Below are 22773 nucleotides of genomic sequence, written 5' to 3' on the forward strand. Positions count from 1 at the left end.
AAGCATGTCTGTACAATGGCAAAATACATTAGCAAATATCAGACAGGAAGATATATGCAATTTAAATGAGAAATGGGCCAAAAAAACCCCACCAGAATAATACACACTAATGAAGTCTCAAGCAAACAACTCAGCTTTGTGAAGCACTGAATGCACAGAATTACTGCTATCATTTGAAAAACACTGAAAACAAAATTACTACGATCTGAGAAAGTCTAGCAAAGTTTGCACCACACCAACACGGAACAAAGAGAGTTTAGTAACTATAAAAGATTTCAAAGGACATTTCAGACAGAAACACCAACCCATACCAATAAAGAGTTGTTCACATATGTGAAATGACATAACCTGCCCATATACCTCATCTTTATCACACAAAACAAAAAGAAACTTTCTTTTGAAGCTTTCTGCAAGCATCACGCCAGTCTTCCATTTCAATCGTTTTCAAGGTAGAAAACACCAAAAATACCCATTACTGTTGAGTTATATTTTACCCCACAAATGCAGCATTTCTTTATGCCGTGTTTTCATATAACCACACCAGCTTTCATGTCATTTCTGAAACCCCTCTACCACAGAGAAAGCAGTACTTATTTTCAAAGCAGAGAGGCAGTTTGCTTCCTGCTCTTGTTAACTCATGGCAACAGAAAGTGCAAACAGAAAGAGGAGATACACTCCTAGGCTAGACTTTAACCTTAACAGAAGTTAAAGCAGCAACATGAGGGAATGTGTGGCAGTGACACAACACTGCTGACCATCAAACCATGTAGGAAAGCCTTTGACAATGAGCTCAGCACCACGATACCCATGCTAATATGCTTTCTGTGGTCAGGGGTTTTGGAAAGGCAGAGAACTGGTTGGCTCCATTCTGTTTTTCAGCGTGAAGGCTGCTGGAGGATAAACCATGGAAAGCAGAAACAGAGGAGAGAGACTACCCAGGTCCCAAAGTAATGCAGAAGACTCCTCAGCACCTTCCTCCACTCACTGCCACTCATTAGGGCAGAGCTGACTTTGACAAACGATGCCACCGCAAAGATCAAATGGAGTTATGCCATTTGAATGCCACTCACTATTAAAATGGGGTAGGTGCTTATAGACAAGTTACACAAGAAATGTAACAGGACAAGCTGTGGAAAACGGCTACCAGTTGTGCGGGAACTTGGGTGGGACGGTGTTTTGATAGAACAAAACCACCAGCGTTCCAGATTTGACCAAACACACCATTATGTCTCCTGTACAGACAGCAACTGCGGGGTGTACAAAATATTTCTCAGTAAGAGCAGCAGGGTACGAAATATTTGTTCGCAGAAACTCTCCGCAGTGTAGGGAGCATAAAGAACACAATGCAACATTTGCTGCTCTGTTTGACAACATTCACACGACCGAGGACAAAGTTTGCTAAAGCTGTTGTATAAACAGCCGCGTGTTTACAATCCAGACTCATTTATTTGTTGCATGGAAGGAGGCAAAAAGCTGCCGTCGGTAGCCGGGCTTCTTATTCTTAATTCTTTTCAACAAAACACGTTCCAGAAGCGGTGGGGAGCGCTGCGCTCCAGCCTGAGGCAGCTGCGCTGTGCCACAAAACGCCCGGCACAACTTCGCCTCAGGGCACTTCGCCTCCGGGCGGATCCCAGCGGGGCGCCGCTCGAGCCCCGTCCCGCCGCGCGTTCCAGGTGCTGCCCTCAGCCCCCGGCCGGGCCCCGCCGCCCCGCGGAGGCCGCTCGAAGACCCGAGCAACGGTCCCGGAGGGGCGGAGCAGCACCTGAGCCCGCAGCGACGGTTCGAAGCGCAGCGAGCGGTAACGGGACGCTCCCGGTCCCCCTCCCCCTCCGCCGCGCCCCCCCCTCCCCACTCCGTTCGCCGCCCCTCCGCCCGCCGCAGCCCCAGCGGGGTCCCGGGCGCCGAGGGGGAGGGGAGAGGCGGGCGGCGGAGGCGGCGGATCCCCCCGCCCAGAGCCACTCACCTCCGTCCCCCAGGACTCCGGCTACTCCGCAGAGGCACCGGCTCCCCCGGTCACCGAGGAGACGAGCGCCGGGCTCCGCCACACCGCGCGGCGGCCACTGGCTGCGTGGAGCTGTCACTCAGCGCACTCACCCGGCAGGGGTGGCGGTCGGGTTCCCGGACAGAGAAAGGGGAGAGACAATACCCAGCGACGAAGAACTACAACTCCCGGCGTGCTCCGCGCGCGGCCGGTTCCCTGCGGTCGTACGGAGCGGGCCGCGCGGGGCATGCCGGGAATGGTAGTTCTTTCCCCTTCCCGAGCCGCCTCGCCTCCAGAGAAGGAGCGCAGCGCGCAGGCGCAGAGTGCCGGCGCCCTTTCGAATGGAACTGAGGCGTTCTGTCCAGAATGGAGCGTCCAAAGTGCAGAACTGTGGATGGTTTTGTACGTTAGTTGTAATTTTCTACCCTGCGAGAAGCTGCGCCGTCCAGACAGAACGTGGCACGAGTGACAAATTCTCAGAATAGGGGATTTACTCATTTCCATGTCTAACTCTAAGCAAAGGAAGCCTAATATGGAACTGAACCTGTCAGTCAAAAGCTGAAAGACAGCACTAATATTTCCTTCCTGTATTTTTCCCCAGAGTAGCACATATATATCCTACAGCTTGCTGCTGGCTTCTCTGTAAGAAAAACTTACTATGGCTTGATGGTTTCACTTCAGTATTTCCTCTAATTTTTATCTTGTCTAGAAAGCTTTCACAGTATCTCCTGCCCCCACATAAACATTCACTACATGCTGCAGTGGAGGCTTTAGAGGTTAAAAATAAATAAATAAGTATTAAAAACAGGCCAAGAGAAAAATCTCACTAAAAAGATAAAGAAACCTGCTCTTCCACTCCTGCCTCCTTCATTGTGCTGTTATTTTCTTCTTAAGTCCATCCCAAGCTAATTTCTACCAACATAAAACATTTCAGAGCAATAGATACCAGTTGTATTCCATCTCTCACCAGTTTTTATAAGCTTCAAGGGGAAAAAATAATTGAATAAAATAAGTATTATTTCTTTTCCTCAACCTTACAGATGTTGTGGCAGATGAGTGTAAAATTACAGATGACAGACCTGCTGCCAGACACACTATTTTCTATAAAAGTAATTACTCATCCTTTAAAGATGGTAAAAATTCAAAACATTAAAAAGAAAAATGATTTTACACCTCAGATAAAAGTACAATACTCATTAAACTCTTTGCTCAAAATATTCTTTAGAGATGTTTGGATTTGCCCCAAAAATATGATATTTCATAGAGTAGAACCATAGAATGACCAAAGTTGGAAAAGACCTCCAAGAACATCTAGTCCAACTGTCCACTAACCAGCAATATTTCACCACTAAACCACGTCCTTTAGTACAACATACAAACATATCTTGAACCTCCAGGGCTGCTGACTCACCCACCTCCCTGGCAGCTTGTTCTAGCGCATGACCACTCTTTCAGAGAAGTATTTCCTAATATCCAACCTGAACCTTTCCTGGCACAACTTGATGCCATTCTGTCTAGTTCTATCGCTAGTTAAATGGGAGAAAATGCCAACCCCCCACCTTTCCACAACCTCTTTCTAGGGAGTTGAAGAGAGCAACAAGGTCTCCCCTGAGCCTTCTGTTCATCAGGCTGAACAATCCCAGATCCCTCAATCACTCCACATAAGACTTGTGTTCCAGACCCCTCACAGCGTTGTTGCCCTTCTCCAGATATACTCCAGGGCCTTGTGCCTCTCTTGTAGAGGGGGGCCCAAAACTGAACAGAGTACTCGAGTACTCAACCTTAGTACATGAAGACAACCATCTCCCTTCTCTTGCTGGCAAAGCTGTTTCTGCTAAAAGTCAGGATACTATTGGCCTTTTGGCTACCTGGGCACACTGCTGGCTCCTGTTCAGCTGAGAGTCAACCAACAGTCCCAGGTCCATTTCCTCCACACAGTCCTCCAGCCACTCAGCTCCAAGCCTGTAATGTTGCCTGGGGTTGTTGAGGCCAAAGTGAACGACCCAGCACTTGGTCTTGTTGAACTTCATCCTTGTCTAGATCCCACCAAAGGGCCTTCCTACCCCCCAGGCAGATCGACACTTCCTAGCATCTTGGTGTTATCTGCAAACTGTCTGAGTGTGCACACAATCCCCTCGTACAGGTCATTAATAAAGATATCAAACAGGCCAGGTCCCACTGCCGACCTCTGGAGAACATCATGATCAGTCACCAGCTGGATTTAACTCAATTCACCACCACTCTCCTGACTTAGACTTCCAGCCAGTTCTCACAGCCTGCCTGTAGTCAGAAACACTCAACTAACTCATGAACGAATATTGTGCTTTTCTTCAGCATGTGTGGAAACGATGACTATGCTGACAGCAACACAGGTGAAAAAAGTGACTAATGGCCCTTCAAAAATCCACACAAAGTTTCAGCTATAATTTCCTTACTGCTTTGAATACAATACAGAAAGGAGTGTGAAACAAATAAGGATTTGTGCCTTTTGGGCTTTAAAAGCTTTAGCTTGCAAGCCTAAATAGCTTACTGTTAAGTGTAGAGACATCTCTATGTTAACTGATAGTGACTGTCACAATATCGTGTGTCAGACTTGATTTGGAGTGATTGACAACACACACTTTAATGAAGTATGGTTATTGCTGTCACAGACACCAGGTAAGCAGTCAGAAAATAAAACTAAGTCCAGCATCTGATCCAAAGTCTCTGCTTCTAATTACCATTGTTTAATTACCTTTGTTAAATGAACAAAGGTGATGATTGCACCAAAAATGATTTACGTTAGATATACAGAAATATCCTTGTACAACTGTCATTTTTTTTTCATCTGATGCTTTCAACATATTCAAAATAATAAAACAATATATAAATGTCATCATTAAGTGTTCCTTCATTATATGAACTTCAGACCGATTTTCCTAGCTTAATTTTGTTCTTAACAGCAGGGAAGATTATATATAAAATACAGTTATCATTAGCTTCGTGTTGACAATTTCACATGCAGTTCAGAGCTAAATTTTCACTAAATAACTTATTTTCTAAATCAGAAAATCTAGTCCCTCTTCAATCAACAATCAGAGTCCAATCCAGAGGATCACTGAAGGCCATGTTCCTCACACTGAGCACATTGCAAAATGAGCACATTACCATCAACATCTCCCTTGTTTTACTAGTTAATCCAATCTTTTAATGTGCCTTTTTCTTCCTTCTAAGTACAGTTTTCTCCCCAGTGGGAGATGCTTTTGCTAGTGAGGAAATGGTGAAAATATTTTTATATAAAAACAAAATGATTTGGATGATCGCGTTTCCTGTCCTAGCACAATGGTGTAAATAAGTCTGTATAAGGAGGTGTGAAGTAGTAGAGCTAAACAGAGATACTGATCTTGTTAAATCTTGATGGGACAGGAGGGGCTCTATCCTCTCAAATCCTATTTAGACATAAAAGGATTGATTTGTATACCACTTACTTGGCTTTGTGTATGTGTCCTTATCTACAATGTTATTTAATTAAACATTATAACATAGTTTTTTTCTTAAAAATTGAATTGAAAGATTCTTGTGTGCACTTAGATGTGTGAATAATACTACTTGCAAAACAGAAGGTTTACAATGGTAACAGGCTGGAACATCTATGTGGAAACAGGCACAAGGTACTGACTGAATGCTCCTTTGGATAGCATTGAAATGTAAATGAAACATCCAGTATTTTAAGTCATCCAGTATTGTAATGTCATTACCACAGAATGTGCTCTATTTGTTTGTCCAAATTCATGAATATAGAATAAACATTTGTTGTACACAAAAATTGAAAACAAAAATCATTTCTCATTGAGCTCCAGTTTTCTTCCCTTACTGATGACTAGATATGAGTAAAGTTGGTGTCTTTTTATATACACAACCAAAAAATATCTACTTCAGGCAAACATAAATCACATACCTTTGCCAAGTACTGGAGACCCAAGAAGTGGTTTGGGTGTTCCTGGGGTCACTGGAAGCATACAAACCTCTACCCCAGCATTTCTTGAAGGCAAGCGGGAAGCACGTACCCTGCATTCCTCAGGTATTGAGGAATACCCTGCTGAGCCAGAGTATCATGCAATGGCTGACATTTGTTCTGAAGAAGCACTGTATGTTTTTGTTATTATAAGGAAAAGAGCAGCATTCCTTGTGTTTTTAAGTACCTTGCCAAAAAGTCATCATCTCATACAGCAACAACTTCGGCAAAAAGTGAGCAAGCACTGTGCACTGGTGATCTATCAGAACTCTGCTGGCTAAATTTATTACTAAGCACATTTTCTAAGCAAAAGAGGCAGCACAAATCTCAGTATAAATGTGTCACTTTTATCCCTAAACCCAGGATAAACATGCTTAGAGCTCCTACATGCTTCCAATGAAAAGAAACCAAAAAGAAAACAAGAGCCTGAAGCACTATTTAATACGTCCCCTGATAAAAGACCTTGACTCCAGGAAAAATGATGTAGGATGCAGCATTAAAGTGAGGAGGGATCCTCTCCTCCCTGTTGTTAACCCTGGAATCAGAGAACGTTTTATTAGCCCCTCCCCAGTTAGGATGTGGCAGAGTCAAATCCAAGGACTTTCCTCATATGATCTCTTAATCACCAAAATTTGGGGACCAACTGGGTTGGGGTTCCTTTGAACTAAGTTCACATTGCCTTCAGGATCCCCAGTAGAGATACTGCCCTGCCCACAGTGATCTCCTGAGGTTCAGACAGAAAGGCATAACATTATCAATAACACTTAGGTCCACCCTGCTGAGGCTTTCTTAGTGCTAAGATTTCCATGCAGAATTATACGATTGTGCTCTGTCTCAAATCTGACTTACACCAGACTGACTTCAGCTTTTTCTGCTTCATAACTAGATTCTGAACAACTTTTAAAAGTACAAGATAACCCTCATTCTGAGTAAAAATCATGATTATTAGCATTAAAAAAAAAAATTAAGATACACATACATAAAGTCGAATATTTTTTATGCTCCACCAAAATTTTGGTTTCATTTTATTTTATGCTGCCAGTTACTACAGATGAGCTTTAGGAATGCAAAGAGACCATTAAATGCATTTTGAGAGTTGTTTTGGCCTTGGCAGCATGTATAGAAGTCTTCTTAGCACCTTCAACATTGTTTTTCGAGGTTCTTGTAAGAACTAGGCTAAGGTCTCGCTGCCTACCAAAATTTCTATTCCACAATAAAACTTGAGTCCTATACTAACATATTTGACAGATTAATTCTTTGAATCTGTAGCAGACAACTTCCTCCTTTATGTTTTAAGTGTACAGCATCTCTGGTGGTCACTGCAAGAGCCAGCTGATCCACGTGGATCCTGCTGTAATCCAGAAATCCTGTGTATGGCCATATAGAAACAGATGACTGTCAGAGAGGAGTTTTATTCATGCACAGAACAGTGTACCTGCATTCAAGAAGCTGGGGCACCATGCCACTCATGTTGAAACATTGGCTGCCTGTCTTCATGTAAAGACCTTCAGTAAAAAAGCCTACTACGTACATGGGAAGTTGCATGGAGCAGCCTGCTCACACAAGAATGTGCACACCAGAAGTTCTTGCCAGTAAGGAGACATGAAAGAAACACAGAATTAGTGCAATCAGTTTTACGCTGTTTCAGTTGTGGTTAAATTGTTCGCCAACATGAGCCAGCTCTAAAAAGGCTGAAATCCTTGCATACAGGTGAGATGCACAGATAAAGCTCTGTGTGGATAGCTTTATTTTTTGAGAAAGACTTACTAGCAATGCACTTCATTTTCATCTGGTGACGTAACAAGCTAAGCTAACTGAAAAAGAAGTATTTAAAATCTTATTCATAACAGTTTAAAGAAAGCATGCTGCTAACGTTAGCGCTGCACAAGTTCATGTGGACAGGTTTTATGTGGCTATATAGCAGAATGAATTTGATCTAATTATATCGAATGAAATAGAAATTACAGTTAAGTCTGTGGGGCTGATAAATGAGGCTCAGGGAGAATTTTTTAAGTAGTTTTAATTACTTTTCTAAATATATTTGCTTTGTAGTTCATAAAAAATTGATATTCTTGTAGCTTCCCTCACTGACACAAGCCTACTTCAAGCTGTGATAAATACTCCTCTATGTTTAAGTAAGTAGAAAATGTTATAGCTTCAATTCTATGCACCAATTCACTCCTTACAACTCACAGCATTGCAGAACTTATCCCTAAGATCACAACATATGATTGGGATATAATCCAAACTTGGATTCTTATTCTTAACATTTTAAATACTTCAAGAATTATTTGCCAAATTCTTAGAATGTAGTTAAAGAAACATATTTTAAGAAAACAGAATTTGTATAGTTATAATAATGATTGATTTTCAGATGACTTTCCTTTTGAAAGATACTTCTGCATGAGCTACTTTTTGTTTCTTTAGAAAAATGTTTCAATACTGGATAAAAGATTTTGAATACAAGCAGCACCTTTCACTACACAGCAGATATTTTACAAAGACACAGCCTTCAGCTGGGATCAAACTAAAATCTAATTTGTAATAATTAGCCAACTCTAGATAACTGGGTGTTGCTCAATGCAGATGACCAGCTGTTGCTCAAATGAATACTAGAAAGTGTTCATTCTCATTTAAAACGTGCTTCAAAAATATGCTTTAAAACAAAATAACCTGTAGGAGAATTAAATGTTTCTACTAGGATACAAACAATATTTCACCCCAAATTGCCAAAGTATTTGTTTTTTGTTAAAACACTAGAAAAGAGCAATTCAAAAGTTTAACGATGCAGTCTCAAGCATGCAGACACAGGAAGCATGCTACCCGTAGAATGACGGGAAAAAGATTAGCAATCTAGAGACCAGATGGTTGGTATTTACTTGCTGACATAACATTGCCAAATGTTCTGAAGTTTCTTTTTCAAATTTGCCTTTCACGTTACATTATCGGCATAGGAGCTGATCCTGGAAATACATACATACACAGATCGTTACACTTACTCATCCAAGTGGTCCCATTGATGCTACTACTGCTAGAGACTTCATTCACAGTAGCAGGGTGTCAGCTTAGAGTAAGGCTACAGAGAGCTGTAAGCTCTTTTTGCCCACACTGAATTGGGCAGGCAGTCTGGAAAAGAAATAAAAACTCCAGGTGCGTTTTCCTGCTGGTTTTGTACTCTGCAAAAGATACTATAGCCACTTATGAAGAAAACATGAAAGAGATTCCACATCCATAAGTACATTGCCTGCTTTTGTGGATAACGAAGTTGGCAAGGCCTGAAAGAAACTGAAATCTTAAACTGATAGGAAATCAAGGAGAAAAGAATACAATTAATTATAAACTGTATTAAATAGCAAATGGTTACTACCAACGTATGAAAATGCTGTTCAGTTATAACAGAATCCTCTTACAAATTATTTAACCTCTCTGGTTTGTGAATAATATATTTGCTTCCAAATACTTGTCCTGAGACTTATATATCTTTTGTGAGAAAAAAATGTCACTCCTTACTATACACTATTTTTTACTTGACTAACTTACCTGTAGGTGCCTACTAAAAACACAGAAATTCACTGTTAGCTCCTATAATTTTCTTCTTCAACACTGATTTTCCTTTCATTTTCATTTTCCTGTTTTTCCCATAATTAGTACTCTTGTTTTGAGACATTCGCTTTGCCCCTCTACCCAATGTATATTTTCCACCCTTCATCACAATCCCCTTCTACTCAATTCCTTGCAAGTTTCCCACTGCCTCCTCAGGTTCCTTTTCGTTCTATTTTTATATCTCTTACAAAGTCACCTGCCTCCAGGCAGTGTTTTTCCTCCCATATTTATGTTTTATATCTGCACCATCTGTAGGCGTGTATGTAATACACGTACTTCACTTTGTGAAAATGATATCATACTGTGTTGACCCCATTACTGCCCTAAAAATAACAAAGTTGTTTTCCTGCACTACAGTTTATTTGTTGATCACACTTCTAGAAACCATGAGGGAGTTCCCTTAATGTCACAGTCGCAATGCTAAACTCAAGTAACCCCTCACGTTTTCTCCTTCAGTGTTTATTACACTCTCAGCTCCCTGCTCATACAGATCCAGAACAAAACTGGAAATTCCAACAAGCATTTCAATCCTAAGTCTTTCAAGTTATAATTGGTTTGAATATCTCAAATATTCAGTTTATCTATACCCGCAGCAAACTGTCCCACCTAGATGAGAAATCTGTGCATATCTTCAAAAAAAGGACCATAAAAATCACCCCAGCCTAATTTTTCCAGTTAATGTTCAGTCATTCCTAAAACAAAAGAAACAAAACCAGCAAAAAATGAACAGTGTACATAGGGAATTTTTAAATTGTTAACTTATAACAGAAAGAGAATGAGAAAGTAATTATATGGAACTACTCATACTAGCCTGCAGCACTGCTGTGTTCAATCTCTGGATAAAAATGGGGGGAATTTGGATAATCTGAAAGGATGAAAATAAAGCATTTTGCTAAAGAAATGGTTAAAAAAAGAAAAAGGAACCGCTTTAAAAATGATGGTTTATACAAAAATAAAATCTCTCCAATAAACATTATTTCCTTCAATACATTTATATAAGACAAGTTTGAGAGTTTCGTCTTGAATTCTCAATGTCGTTCAGCTCATTCATTTTAAAAAGGATGAACTCAAAAAAAAAAAAAATAGGAAAACAGTCATCAAAATAATCCACACTTTATGAAAGAAAAGAGCATTATACTTCTGGAGGACCACACATGATTCGACCACTCGCTTTCAGGAGTAATTATTGAAGCAGCAGCAAAATCACTGCATCAACACAAGAAGAAATAGATTCCTGGACCAGAAATAATCTCAGAAACAATCTTCTAAATTGCAGCTCACCAATCAGTTACGTGGTTCTTCTATAATTCTAGAGGCAAGACCCAAACTCATTTAAGGTACAGCTCCATGCATTCACAAAAAGGATTATGTGACATGGTTGCTCATGGTAGCAGGCAAGGAATCAGATTTCCTTCATTCCTGTGTTCCTACGGTTCTGGAATTATAATTCTCATAGCCTGCAGGGAGACAGGCTGAGTACTCCAGGGTGCAAAGTTCAAATATGCTGCCACTGGCATGGCTGTTTAATTGGATTTAATTACAATATGGTTTGTGCAAATAATACCAGTAAATACTATTAACTCCTTGGGAGTCAAGGGAGAGTTTCTTTCAATCTTATTGTAAACAAGTGTAGGAAAGCACTACAGCACAGATACATCAGCCTATGTGAATCTGTAATGCATCTATGTTTGGAATGTGCAAAAGCATGACAAAGCACAAAGTACATTTTCCCTCACACATATGCATGTAGGGCAATACTCTTGCAAGTGTTCTAAGCACCTATACAGCAATAGGAATAGCCCTGATTTCAAAGTGGCTGCGCAGGCAAACGTATTATAAGGTTTCATGATTCTCTTTCAGAGCAAACCAGTTCAGGGACTCCAAAACATTTGCTGCATATAGCATACTTTTGCTGTATAATGCTGTATAATTTCACCCTGTGAGAAATCCATCCTGAAGAATCCAGCCAGACATTTGCCCTTTTTCCACTCATCTGATCACTGTAGCAGAGGTATGAAGGGAAGCTGCTTCATTTATCCTTGGAGAGCCAGTGTTTGCTGCAGGTGTGGTCAATTACTGTGGCATTTGCATTATCCTGTTACAAATCAAGCTCCATAGGAATAGGCCACATTTACATACAGTAATCATATTTTAGAGCTGCATCATCCTTAACTGTCACACCTACTAGATCCTTTAAGAACTACTTCCATATATTATTAATTTGTTGAGTGCAACCTTTATCCTGTTCACCAGGCTTAGTTACAGATTAACTGGTTGGGTCTGGGTCCAGAAATAGTTTAGATAATATTAGTGTAGCTAAAAATATGTTAAATTATATAGCAAAAAGCAAACAACTTCAAAAACAAAATTTCAATGGAAGACATTATTTATTACTGGGAATGGAGGGTGGCCTTGGTTTCCAGTACTGACATTAATCCTGTACCTCTATATCTGAATCTGACCTTGGATACTCATTCTTGCAAATGCAGAAGTATGCTTTTCAAGGAGAAAACGGAAAGAAATGTAGAAAGGAAACGCAATCCCTTATGCCTTCGGCTCCCTCTTGTGGTGTGTCCATGCTGATCTGCCTTACGTCTGCTTGCATATATATTATAGTTGTGTCACCAGCAAACGCTGAGGAAGAGGTACTGAATATTCTTTAGGAGTTCCATGAATATATGCACCAGCAGAGGAGATCTTTACCCAGCAGTTAAGAATTAAAAACTTTTGACTGTGATAGCCTTTTCACCAACGCAAAGCGTATTATCTATCCAGCAAGAAGTACGTTTCTTCTTTTCCTTTATTTCATTTGATAGATATATATTTGTATATACACACAGTACAATATTTTTCTTTTGTGATAGAGAAGAAATGATAGTTTTCATTGCTGGTCGCTCATTAAGTCAACAGATTCCAGTTAATAATGAAAAAAACATTTAATATCAAAAGCACCTTCAAGTATCGTCTATACATTTTAGTATCCAGTATATAGTAAGGATTTGTTTGTATTTTATGAAAACTGTATTTGAATAGACTATTTTTACTCTCATACATTAGAGTACTATTCATATCAGGCATGGAGTTTAAAAGGACATCTTGAGGTCCCTAGTAGCTCTTCACAAGAACCACGCATAGGTCACTTGCACAATCACTGTGTATGTTTCAAACCAGGGCTTAATCATCAGCAAAGTCAAGATGCAATTAGCATGTTTAAGAACACATTACTTTGTTCTTCAACAACAGGTCAGGGTATGGTCCTTGATGTGAAGAAATACATAACATCTTTGTAAAACAATATCTGACCTAGGCGTAATAGTATTGAAATTCCTAGAGCTATTCATCCCTTAATCTTTCTGTATAAAAATAATTCAGTTTAGGCATATATTGCACTATTTTTCTCATGCCAGATAGCTCTCACCCTGCATTATCTGTTCTTTTTGCTTATCTAAGAATACACTAAGATTTTAATTTCCATGGAAAACCTAGGAATAGGGCAACAAACACACATAAGGTGTGCAGTAAGGGGATGTCTATAATATCAATGATAATCTCAGAGGCATTCACAAAGGAAACTACACGTTGGATTTGGAAATCATTTTCTCCAGTAGATTCATCATTCTCTCCTGTAGCTGTAAGCTTTGAACTTGAATGATGTTTTGCTGATCCAGAATCCTGCGTACTTCTCTACAGGTTTCTTCCATAGCTCTGCTCAACTTCTTTTGTTCTTCCAACATAGCCTCCATTAATTTTAGCTTCTTCTTTTGAAAGCTGCAGCTTTGCATTTTCCTTTTCTTAACTGGCCTTTCTTCAGTTCTGAAACAGGAAGATTTGTTTACAATTAAAATCACATTTATGGAAAAGGAAAAAAAAACAAAAAGCTACGTTAGGACCTAGGACAAGCTATAACTAAGTTCGATTAATAAAAAATGTTCTCCAATAAATTCACTCTCAGAATTGTGCCAAAACAAAGGTATTTATTCCATTGTTTTATAACATTACTGACTGTAAAAATAGGTTTTAAAATCTCATCATTTTTAACAAGATTTTTTTCCCACAGAATCCTAGGTATAACATTGTCTTTTTATCTTGCTTTTTACATGCTGAGTTTCTAAACTGTGCTGGGGGAGTCTTTTTGCTCACATGGTCATTATATCTATTGTAGTTCAAGCTGTGAGTGAACTACTCATCTGAAAAACTTCCAGTTACAGATGGGCAACTTCCTTTCAATCTTAGCATGACAGTCTATGTATCTAGAGTCCCCAGCATCAAAGTTATCCAATGATGGGTCTCAAATTCCCTTTACACAAACAGCAATCTCAGCTGTATTCTGCCAAACACTGCATTCTTTCCAGGGGAAATCCAGTAGAAGCACAGTTTTGAGCAGAATGCCATGTCAACAACTTGTAGATTTCAAGACAACCTTGAGTGAAGACATCAACCTAGCACTAGAGGAATGTTTTTACTGATGTGAAGAAGGAGAGTCGGGAGGGAGGTCACTCAGCTGTGACAACTCTGTATTACATTTCCATATATGTTCTTATCCTACTTGACATTCAGTTCTCTGTGCAATAAAAATAAACAGACCTAAGAACCTGGAAGACTTGCTGCAAATATAACAAAAAGACACAATTCCCTTGACATTTCCGGGTGTAGTAAAACACAGAGGGTGAAGCCTATGAAAAGAAATAAGTGGACTGTGTTAAATGTTATTAAAATCTTAGAGGAAGAAGAATAGAATAGAATAGATCTTGAAGGAAGCTACTTCACTACTGCTTGGTCATACATCCTCCTCTGCGCAGGTAAGAAACCATGACTGCTATGTACCAATCTGAATAATAACCCATTTTTAATGAAAAAGAACTATCAGTGACCTGAAAATAAATATTAGTATTAGAAATGGAAGATCTTCATCGTTTGAGGACTGAGAATCAGAACAACTATGTCTTCTGATAAACACAGGCTCATTCAAATACAGTCAAATGTATCCATGAATTAATGAGACTCATCCTTGAATTGAAGAGTACAACCACAAAAAGGTCTGATCTTACTCTTTTGGTGTGTAAGCCTTGTGTACCAGTCAATTTACCTTTCAGAAATTGAAGAATAGCAAAGATGGAATGAACGCAATACACAGCTACTTCAAGGAAACAAACAAAAAATACTGGGAGGGCCTCAAAATCAAAGTTTAACCCACTATTTTCCAACTAGAACCATGACACTGGTTTAAACAAGGAACAGATTATTACAGTGAAGAATGAATTCCCCATCTTCTGCATATATCAGTACTAGGCTGGATGTGTAGTGAAAAATTTCTAAGAGTAAAACCATAAGAACAAAGAGGCAACAGAGATATGAAGCTCTGAGTCAGAAGTCACTGCTGTGGGGAGCCATGCCACAGAATGCCCTCCATAACACCTTCGGGCTCCACAGAAGAATAACTGAATTTAAATACATGGATGGTGTTTTTTAACAGGCAGCCACTGCAGCTGGCATTGAGGTTTTATTATAGTCTATTAACCTATGAATGTAAATTATTTTCTGTCCCATTTTCAGCATGGTAGAAATGGCAAAACTGATCAGGTCTGAACCCCAGTCACAACCTGTATAATTATATTTTGTCATTATTTCAACAATAAAGAAACAAGGCTATAAGTTAGACCATGGGATGAAAAAACACTGTTTTCAATTAGATAAAAAGTCATTCATGAGTGTTGTTAGAAATTCTGATTTTAGAAGCTTAAGTTGCAGTACAAGACTCCATCACTTTGAATTATATAACAATAACTCTATTATTGTCAGATGCTTTATTGACATTGCAATACAATATAAGCTTGTAAAATACTGAGCAAATACCAGGCATCACATTAAAATAAAATAGAAATTTCAAAGATTTTTCTGACCTTTGAATTGCAACAAAAATAGGAATTAATATGATCCCATGGTTAGGGAATCATCCCTGATAGGAACAAATCTAACATCTTGCAACAAAAAATACATCTTTATGTTATCAGATAGTCTAGTGTATGAAATACACCTCACTGTTTTAGGTAAGCAACCTCTTAACTATTAAAAAAATATTAGAAACCAATTTAAGAATTGGTGAAGGAGTTCTTGCATGAGAGATGTCTTTCCATTCACAGATACTAAACCATGAGAGGTTGTTTATCAGGGGATATCAAGCCATTGCAATGAACTGTGATGTAAAATATTATTGCCTGCGAACAAGACGTTACAGTTCAGGATTTATATACTAGTTTTTAATATAGTCAGCTATTCAAGGACCATTTGCTTGAATGATTGAGTGGACTTATCCTAGTTTTACCCATCCGAGAGTAGGCCTGGAAACAATAATCCAAACTTGTTAGGTTGATTCTTCTTCCAGCGTTACACCCTCTCAGTTGCGTGACTGACAGATAATTTTATTGTTACAGTTAAACCCTCACAAACTCATGATAAGATCTGCAGGACCAACTTTTTCCTGCCAGAAAACTGTAACCAACTCTTATTTCACACCACTCTGGATGAAAAATGAGACCGGTGAAGTCTAAAGTACATAGCCTGCCTTCTGCTAAAATGCTGCCTTCCAGACAACTCCAATCTTATCAGAAAAGGAAACACATTTACATTCTCAACCAAGCATTTACTTTGAAAAAATGCCATTCTTCATTTTATATAATGTACGCAATGTTCTTTCAAACTGCATGAACAGCATTTCAGTGTCCATGGCAATATTTACTTTGCAACTTTTCACCATTTTAATAATAGCTGAAGCCAGGGAAATCTCATACCATTACTCCTACCAAAAAAACAAAACAACAAAAAACCTAGAGCAAGCCAGAAATCATCTAAGCAAAATGTGGTAAGAGATACAACGCTGCAGCACTATCATGAACATGCCTGTACTCCTATCACAAACACACTACCTCCTATGAGCACAGACATACATGCTGAATTTTGGCAATACTAAATGCCTTTTTGCCCAGTCCTCCTTCCCTTCCAATCTCTCGTGAAAGAAGAAAGAAATTGCCCAAATTCAGCAGAATGGGAAACGTAATCCAATTTGTGATTTACAGGAAAGCTGCAAGAGCCATTAGAGAAAAATGTTCCAGGATTTCCCTTTTGAGATAACAGATCCCATTCATTCTGTGAAATACTAGAAGGCGGGAAAAAAAAAATTAGATGCTACCTCAGCTTGTAAGAAAGTAAGCTTGATGAGCTCTCTGAATGTTCATCTTCAAAGCACTCTTCCCTTCCTTCGTATGTAAACTGATTATATGGCAAATACAGAGGTGTAGACTTAGCTGATGGTGACTGTGAGGCCTCTGTCTGTGACGTAGAAGGACCTGGTTGCTGATTTTCATGCATTTTCACATCACTGTGGTCTGTCACTTTGGATAAGATCCTATCAATGGTTTTGTAGTAAGGCCAGTCTGGTGCAACAGTTTCACTGTCAGTCATGCATTTTAATTTCCTGCAAGAAAAGGCATACAGCGTTAGAGCTTGTTTTCTTTTTTAAGTACTCTTCATACAGATCTTCTATATGAGTATTTCCCATTATGAGTATCAATGTCTACAAATATCATTCATATTCTCCTCACTTTGACTAAAAGGTCAACATCACCCGTTAGAACATTCCAGTAACAACAATAAGATATGGATGCCTGCTTATCTGTTACAGGGTAAAGATCAGTATGGGAAGAAATATAGCTTCATTTATTTAAAATAATGATAATAAAGCAGTTAATAATGCATTATAAACAGTAAACAAAAAGATTACAGTTGAAGAACTGTCAGCCATGACCTTGTCCCTCACATAAGTTTTGTTATAAGATTTATCATTGAGTCCTAATGTGAAGTTCACCCATTCAACATCCACAGTTATTTTATTCACTTTTTTTTTTAAATATTTTATTGAGAAATAAAAAACCTGAGGTGAACAGACACATGTCAAAGACACTCCGCTGGCCAGCTAATATCTCAGAATTTCCTCCTGTTTGCTTTTTGCCTTTCCCAGATGGGATCTTTAAGTTAGTCTAACCAAAAGTTCATCAAAGGAAGAAAACAGGGAAGGCAAGATTGATGACAAAAGCTCCATTTTCATGAACCAGGTTTCATTTACATTAAAAAAAAGAAAAAAAGAAGAAGAAGAAAAAAAAAAGAAAGAAAGAAACAAATCCAAATCCAATTCTCCCAGCTATGAAGAGGTTTCAATTTGCAGGGAAAAAAAAAAAAAAAAAAAAGATGAAAACGATTCCTGGACACCTGGCCCAGCCTTTTTTCTTGAAGCCTTCCACATTTTCCCTCCTCTTAATCCATCCTGCCCACATCAGTCCCAGAAAGGATAGAATTAAGTAACAACATGTAAACACAATAAAAATGCTGCCAAACTTAAAAGTGGGAACTTGAAGTTCTTCCTTTTAGACACCACTGAGCTTAGGCTAAGGGGAAATCCACCAGTGAGAAAAGAAGACAGAAAGATTTGCTTAGATTTTGCAGACATTTAAGGATTCTTCTTTTTTTTCTTGTCCTTGCAAGGTCTGATGAGCTTTCCCAGCTTTTTGGGAAAGTCTTTCATAGCCAAGCCTCCACAGCTGTCTGTTTTTTTCATGCCCTCTATGCATTCAAAATTTTAATTTCATACATGTTTCGCAACCTGCTGCTGCGATTTCATAGTCAGAGAATATCTAGCACAACTTACAAACTCATCTATATCCATCAAGTACAGACACAGAATAGCAAAATATGGGGCTCAAAGCAACCATCATTTGATATTGATTATTTTTGTCTAATTGTTCAGACTATTTGTATGCCAAACATATCAATTATGCCACTATAAGCTTCTAGCTGGGTCTACATTTCCCATTTTCTTGTCCATGTTAAAACCTTCAGTCCATTTAAGCATTTTACAGTACCATCCTCAGATACTTGTTGAATGCATTCGCCATGGTCTGTCATCCTCATGGATAAGACAGCAAAAAGCTATGCATGAGCACATCCCTGTCATGTCAGAGCAGTCCCACAGTTGGATTAAGACACCACCAGACATGGTTTGAGCCTTCAGAATGGCAAAACATTCTCCCAAAAAAGACAAGAAATCTCAGATGTGGTATTCTGCCAACTTTGTTCTGGGACAGGCAGAGGACTCGTGTTAAGCCTGGTGTCAGCCAGCTCCCCCATATCCGTGTGCACAACTGCTGCCCAGTCAGTCCACCTTCAATCTGTGCAGAGGATTCAGTTGTCCCTGGGACAGGATTTGGGGCACTATAATATAAAAAGGACATAAAACTACTACAGAGCATCCAAAGGAGGGCTATGAAGATGGTTATTGGTCTAGAGAGCAAGATGTAGGAGGAGCAGCTGAGGTCACCTGGCTCATTCAGCTCACAGCAGAAAAGGCTGAGGGAATGCCTCTATTTGGTCTAAGCTCAAAGAAGGCAGCTCCATCCAGCATTATTTTGCCTTGAATCAGTGTCCTGATGACTATTCTGAATACATTAACTTCCAAGCACTATTATGTTTATCACTATTCTTCCTTTATTTTTATTATATCATCCTGAACTAAATGTTAATTTCCTTACTTCAGCAAAACTTCTCAGGAGCAGGTATTTTGCCCAGTTATATCAGAACTTTGGTTTCTTGTGTTTGAGCTCAGCTATGTGCCTAGACCCCGTTTTTGCTAACACTCAGCATTTTGAAGGAGAGCTGTAGTTTGTTACCTGCCCACACAGTTCTAGGACTGCAGCTATACAAATCTAGGTATTTCTATGGCTCTGATTGCACTGGATGGGTACAGATTCTTCTACTTCTGTCTATTTAACATAGCTCTCGGCTAAAAGAAATAAGAAAGTTATCATTATCAGAAGGTTGACATGAGAATTTCATTAGCTTAAAAGCAGCACCAGCAGCAACCAACTACCTGTATGGAGTCTGGCTCATATACAAAGGAAAAAAGATGAAATAGATAAAGAGATGAGAAGATAATGGGCAAGGGAGCGTCTACTCCAGAAAACAGGTAGGAATACTGTGAGCGGTGGAGGAAAACAGGGAGAACAAATCAAATAGATAACTTGGCAACATTAAGATCAAGCTTCAGGATTCACTGATTATTTTGAAACAAACCAGAAAACTGAGAGAGACAGCTGAGAGCTTCCTCCTGCACCAAGATAAGTAACCCTGGCAGAACTGAAGTCTAAGGCAAAGATGCATTTACTGCTCCCAGTCAATCATTATCATAAATAATCACAACAGGTTGTAGTTGCATCCAAAATGTAAAGCTGCTTTTCTCTTTGTTTTGCTTTTGTGTGGCTTTGTTTCATGTTTCTTGTTGGTTTTGTTTTTTTCTTGAAAAGTGAAGAAGTTAGAAAGAAATAGGACAACATTTTTCAACTCTCTGAAAAGGTAGATAATAACAGGAGAAGGGGAAATGGTTTTAAGTTGAAGGAGGGAAAATTTAAGTTGGATATCAGGGGGAAGTTCTTTATTATGAGAGTGGTGAGGTGCTGGCACAGGCTGTGGATGCCCAGTCCTTAGAGACATTCAAGGCCGGGTTATATGGGGTGCTGGGCAGCCTGGTCCAGTATTAAATGTGGAGGTTGGCTGCCCTGCATGCAGCAGGGGGGTTGGAACTTGATGATCCTTGAGGTCCTTCTAACCTAAACCATTCTATGATTTACACTGGGATGCAGCACTTTGGAAAAGAGAGGAAGACAAGCCAAACATTCAACATTCATTGAAAACATAAATTGGGCAAATCATTGCCTGAGTGAGTGAGCAAGGCAGAAAAATAAGGTAGGAGTAAGTGAGAAAGTGAACAGAGTTTGCAAAATAAATTCCTGCTGAGTTTATCTGGACCTGTCACAGTTTCATGAGGCTCTATTAAAATCCAGCTGAGAGCAGAGGCAATGGAGAGCTCTCTCCAAAAACTGGCATCAAAGTTGAGTTTCCAGGGGACAAATTTCTGAAGTATGAAAAATACTGTTACCCAGTTAATCTGAAAGATGGCTGTGAGTCTTATTGGAGAGAAGTGAACAAATTAATGGGTTTTGAAGTCCTACTGCCAAAACATTCCTCAGAATGGACTGCAACACCAGCTGAGTAATTTGTGCTGCCGTTGACCTTCCTTCAGACTTTGTTCTCTGTGCCTGTTATCTGCCTTCTAAAGTAGAATTATTGCAATATTATTACAATATTACATTGTAGAGAGTTTTTAAAAATCATTAAATCATTATGTCATCAGTAAAGATTTTTTTTTTTTTTTTTTTTTGCTTTTTTCACTCTCTGCTCAACACACTATTGCTTTTTTATTATTATTACAGTATTTGATATTACTGCTTGCCTTAAGGAATGGATACAAGATTCATCTCTTGGGGTTTCTGTGAAAAGCTTTCGAAATAAATAATAAATAGCAACTGCTCATGAGCTAGTCAATGGGGGAGGGAAAGAAAGATGTATGAAAGTACAGTCCTTAAGTTGTGCATCTGCTATAAATTATCGAAATTAAAGAGAAAGCTGGTAAAATATTCAAATTTAACTTTCTGCATTAAATTTGATTCACTTACATTTCATCATTTGCTGTAGCATAGGTCAAATATTTTACTTGCTTAATGTCACAGAGGATAGCAATGAATTACACAAGCAACAATAATTAATTGCTATCATGTACACATGAAAACAAAAAAATAAACTGATCACATATTCAAATCGTGAGACTGATTCAAATTTACCAATCGCTAACATTAATTGACTGTGATTCAAATCAAACAGCAACAGCTGCATCCTATTTCCTAGGCTTTGGGAGGGTGATGTTACTGAAAACAATAAATTTGCATTCACACAGCTCTTATTTTTAAACATCAGAGGGAATCAGTCAAAACTGAGAATGACTGTACAAGCTTTCCAAACCCTGTTTTGTTTCTATAAGCCAGAGCATGCTATGCCAGTAGTAGTACAAGAGCAGATACAGTGCATTAAGTGCAGTATATTAGCACTGATGAGGAAGTTCTTTCTTTCAGAATTACTAATGTCAGGGTTGTGTGTGCTGAATGCCCCAAGTAGCCTATATAATAGGAAGAATTCAGCAAATACTCTAAGTGATGCTGAAGTGCAAGTAATGGCATACTAATCCCAGCAAAACTTCTGATAATCAGCATATCTGAAAGACAACTTGAATTCCAGCAGGCCTGGCTCAGCCCCTTGTCCCTCCTGACAGACACAGTGGGACATTCATTCATCTTACTCCCCAGGTGATTTTAAAAATCAAGTTTAAAACCTGTTGGTTGCTCTGCCCACAGGAAGCATTTCAGCTTCAGGTGCGATTCCTAAAAGCAGAATTTTACCCAGATGTACCTGCAAAAGTTTTCCTTCCGGATGTGCAAAATTTTCCACTTAGACAAGCTAACTATACATTAAATCCCACAGTGGATTTAATTGTTCCTTAATATATGGAAACTTTTGGATAAGGTTGTTTAACCTTGAAAGATTCCTCCAAATGCACTTGGGCTACCATAATGCAGAGGAGTGCAGATCATCATCATACTGCCTCCATTCTGACAAAGGTCCGTATGAAATACTTGAAGAAACATGTTGATATTTTTTGGGGGGGAAATTCAACTGGAACAGTACTTGTTTCCTTTTCCATTGACAGCAATATCCTGACATCCACTATCTTTTATGACTCTAATTAGAAGACAAATGATGCCTGTATTTTTATTTAATAAATCTGATCTTTCATGAGAATAATAAAACAACCTACCACTCCGTTGGTCTTGGTGACTGTCAGTGGTAATGAGTTCCACATGCTCATTATGCAGCGTAATACAAACTTATATGGCTTTTCAACTAGTTTTACATTTCTTACCTTGCAGTTTCAACAACTTCTTGTATTATGGTAAAAGAAGTGCCTGCTTTGTATTCTCAAAAATTGTGCAGTATGTTTTCACACACCTCTACAACTCGTTTCTGATTTTGGGGTTGTTTTTTTCCAAGCAAATCACAGACTTTCCCATTTCTCTTAATGAAGAAAGCTTTCCACATCTTATCCCAATCATGTTTTCTAAACAGCTTCCCATTCACTTGTCACCTTGTTGAAATGTAGGGCATTCAGAAATAAGCATAATTCCATGAGGGAATAATGAGTATGATAGATTTATATAATGGCATTGTAACATTTGCATGATGTTTTTACTACAGGAGGAAT

General features: G+C 39.0%; 2 protein-coding genes across 7 annotated transcripts in view; both read right to left on the minus strand.

Moving 5' to 3' along the window:
- Positions 1-2288, minus strand: part of RGS12 (regulator of G protein signaling 12) — an 86743-nt gene extending 84455 nt beyond the window's left edge. For 2 of the 4 annotated variants that reach the window (XM_048941418.1, XM_048941417.1), the window contains exon 1: positions 1964-2287. The gene's annotated coding sequence lies outside the window, so the exon portion shown is untranslated. Of the gene's footprint in view, positions 1-1963 lie in introns of all 4 variants that reach the window. The other 2 variants (XM_048941419.1, XM_048941420.1) reach the window with 2 other exon arrangements.
- Positions 2289-12033: 9745 nt separating this feature from the next.
- Positions 12034-22773, minus strand: part of MSANTD1 (Myb/SANT DNA binding domain containing 1) — a 39088-nt gene continuing 28348 nt past the window's right edge. For all 3 annotated transcript variants that reach the window (XM_048941949.1, XM_048941950.1, XM_048941951.1), the window contains 2 exons: positions 16765-17049; positions 12034-13391 (listed from right to left, as the gene is read on the minus strand). In XM_048941949.1, coding sequence (XP_048797906.1) covers positions 13151-13391; positions 16765-17049 — 526 coding nt within the window. In that variant the 3' untranslated portion in view covers positions 12034-13150. The remainder of the gene's footprint in view (positions 13392-16764; positions 17050-22773) is intronic.

This window comes from Lagopus muta, chromosome 4 (genome assembly GCF_023343835.1).
Source record: "Lagopus muta isolate bLagMut1 chromosome 4, bLagMut1 primary, whole genome shotgun sequence".
Classification (NCBI taxonomy): domain Eukaryota; kingdom Metazoa; phylum Chordata; class Aves; order Galliformes; family Phasianidae; genus Lagopus; species Lagopus muta.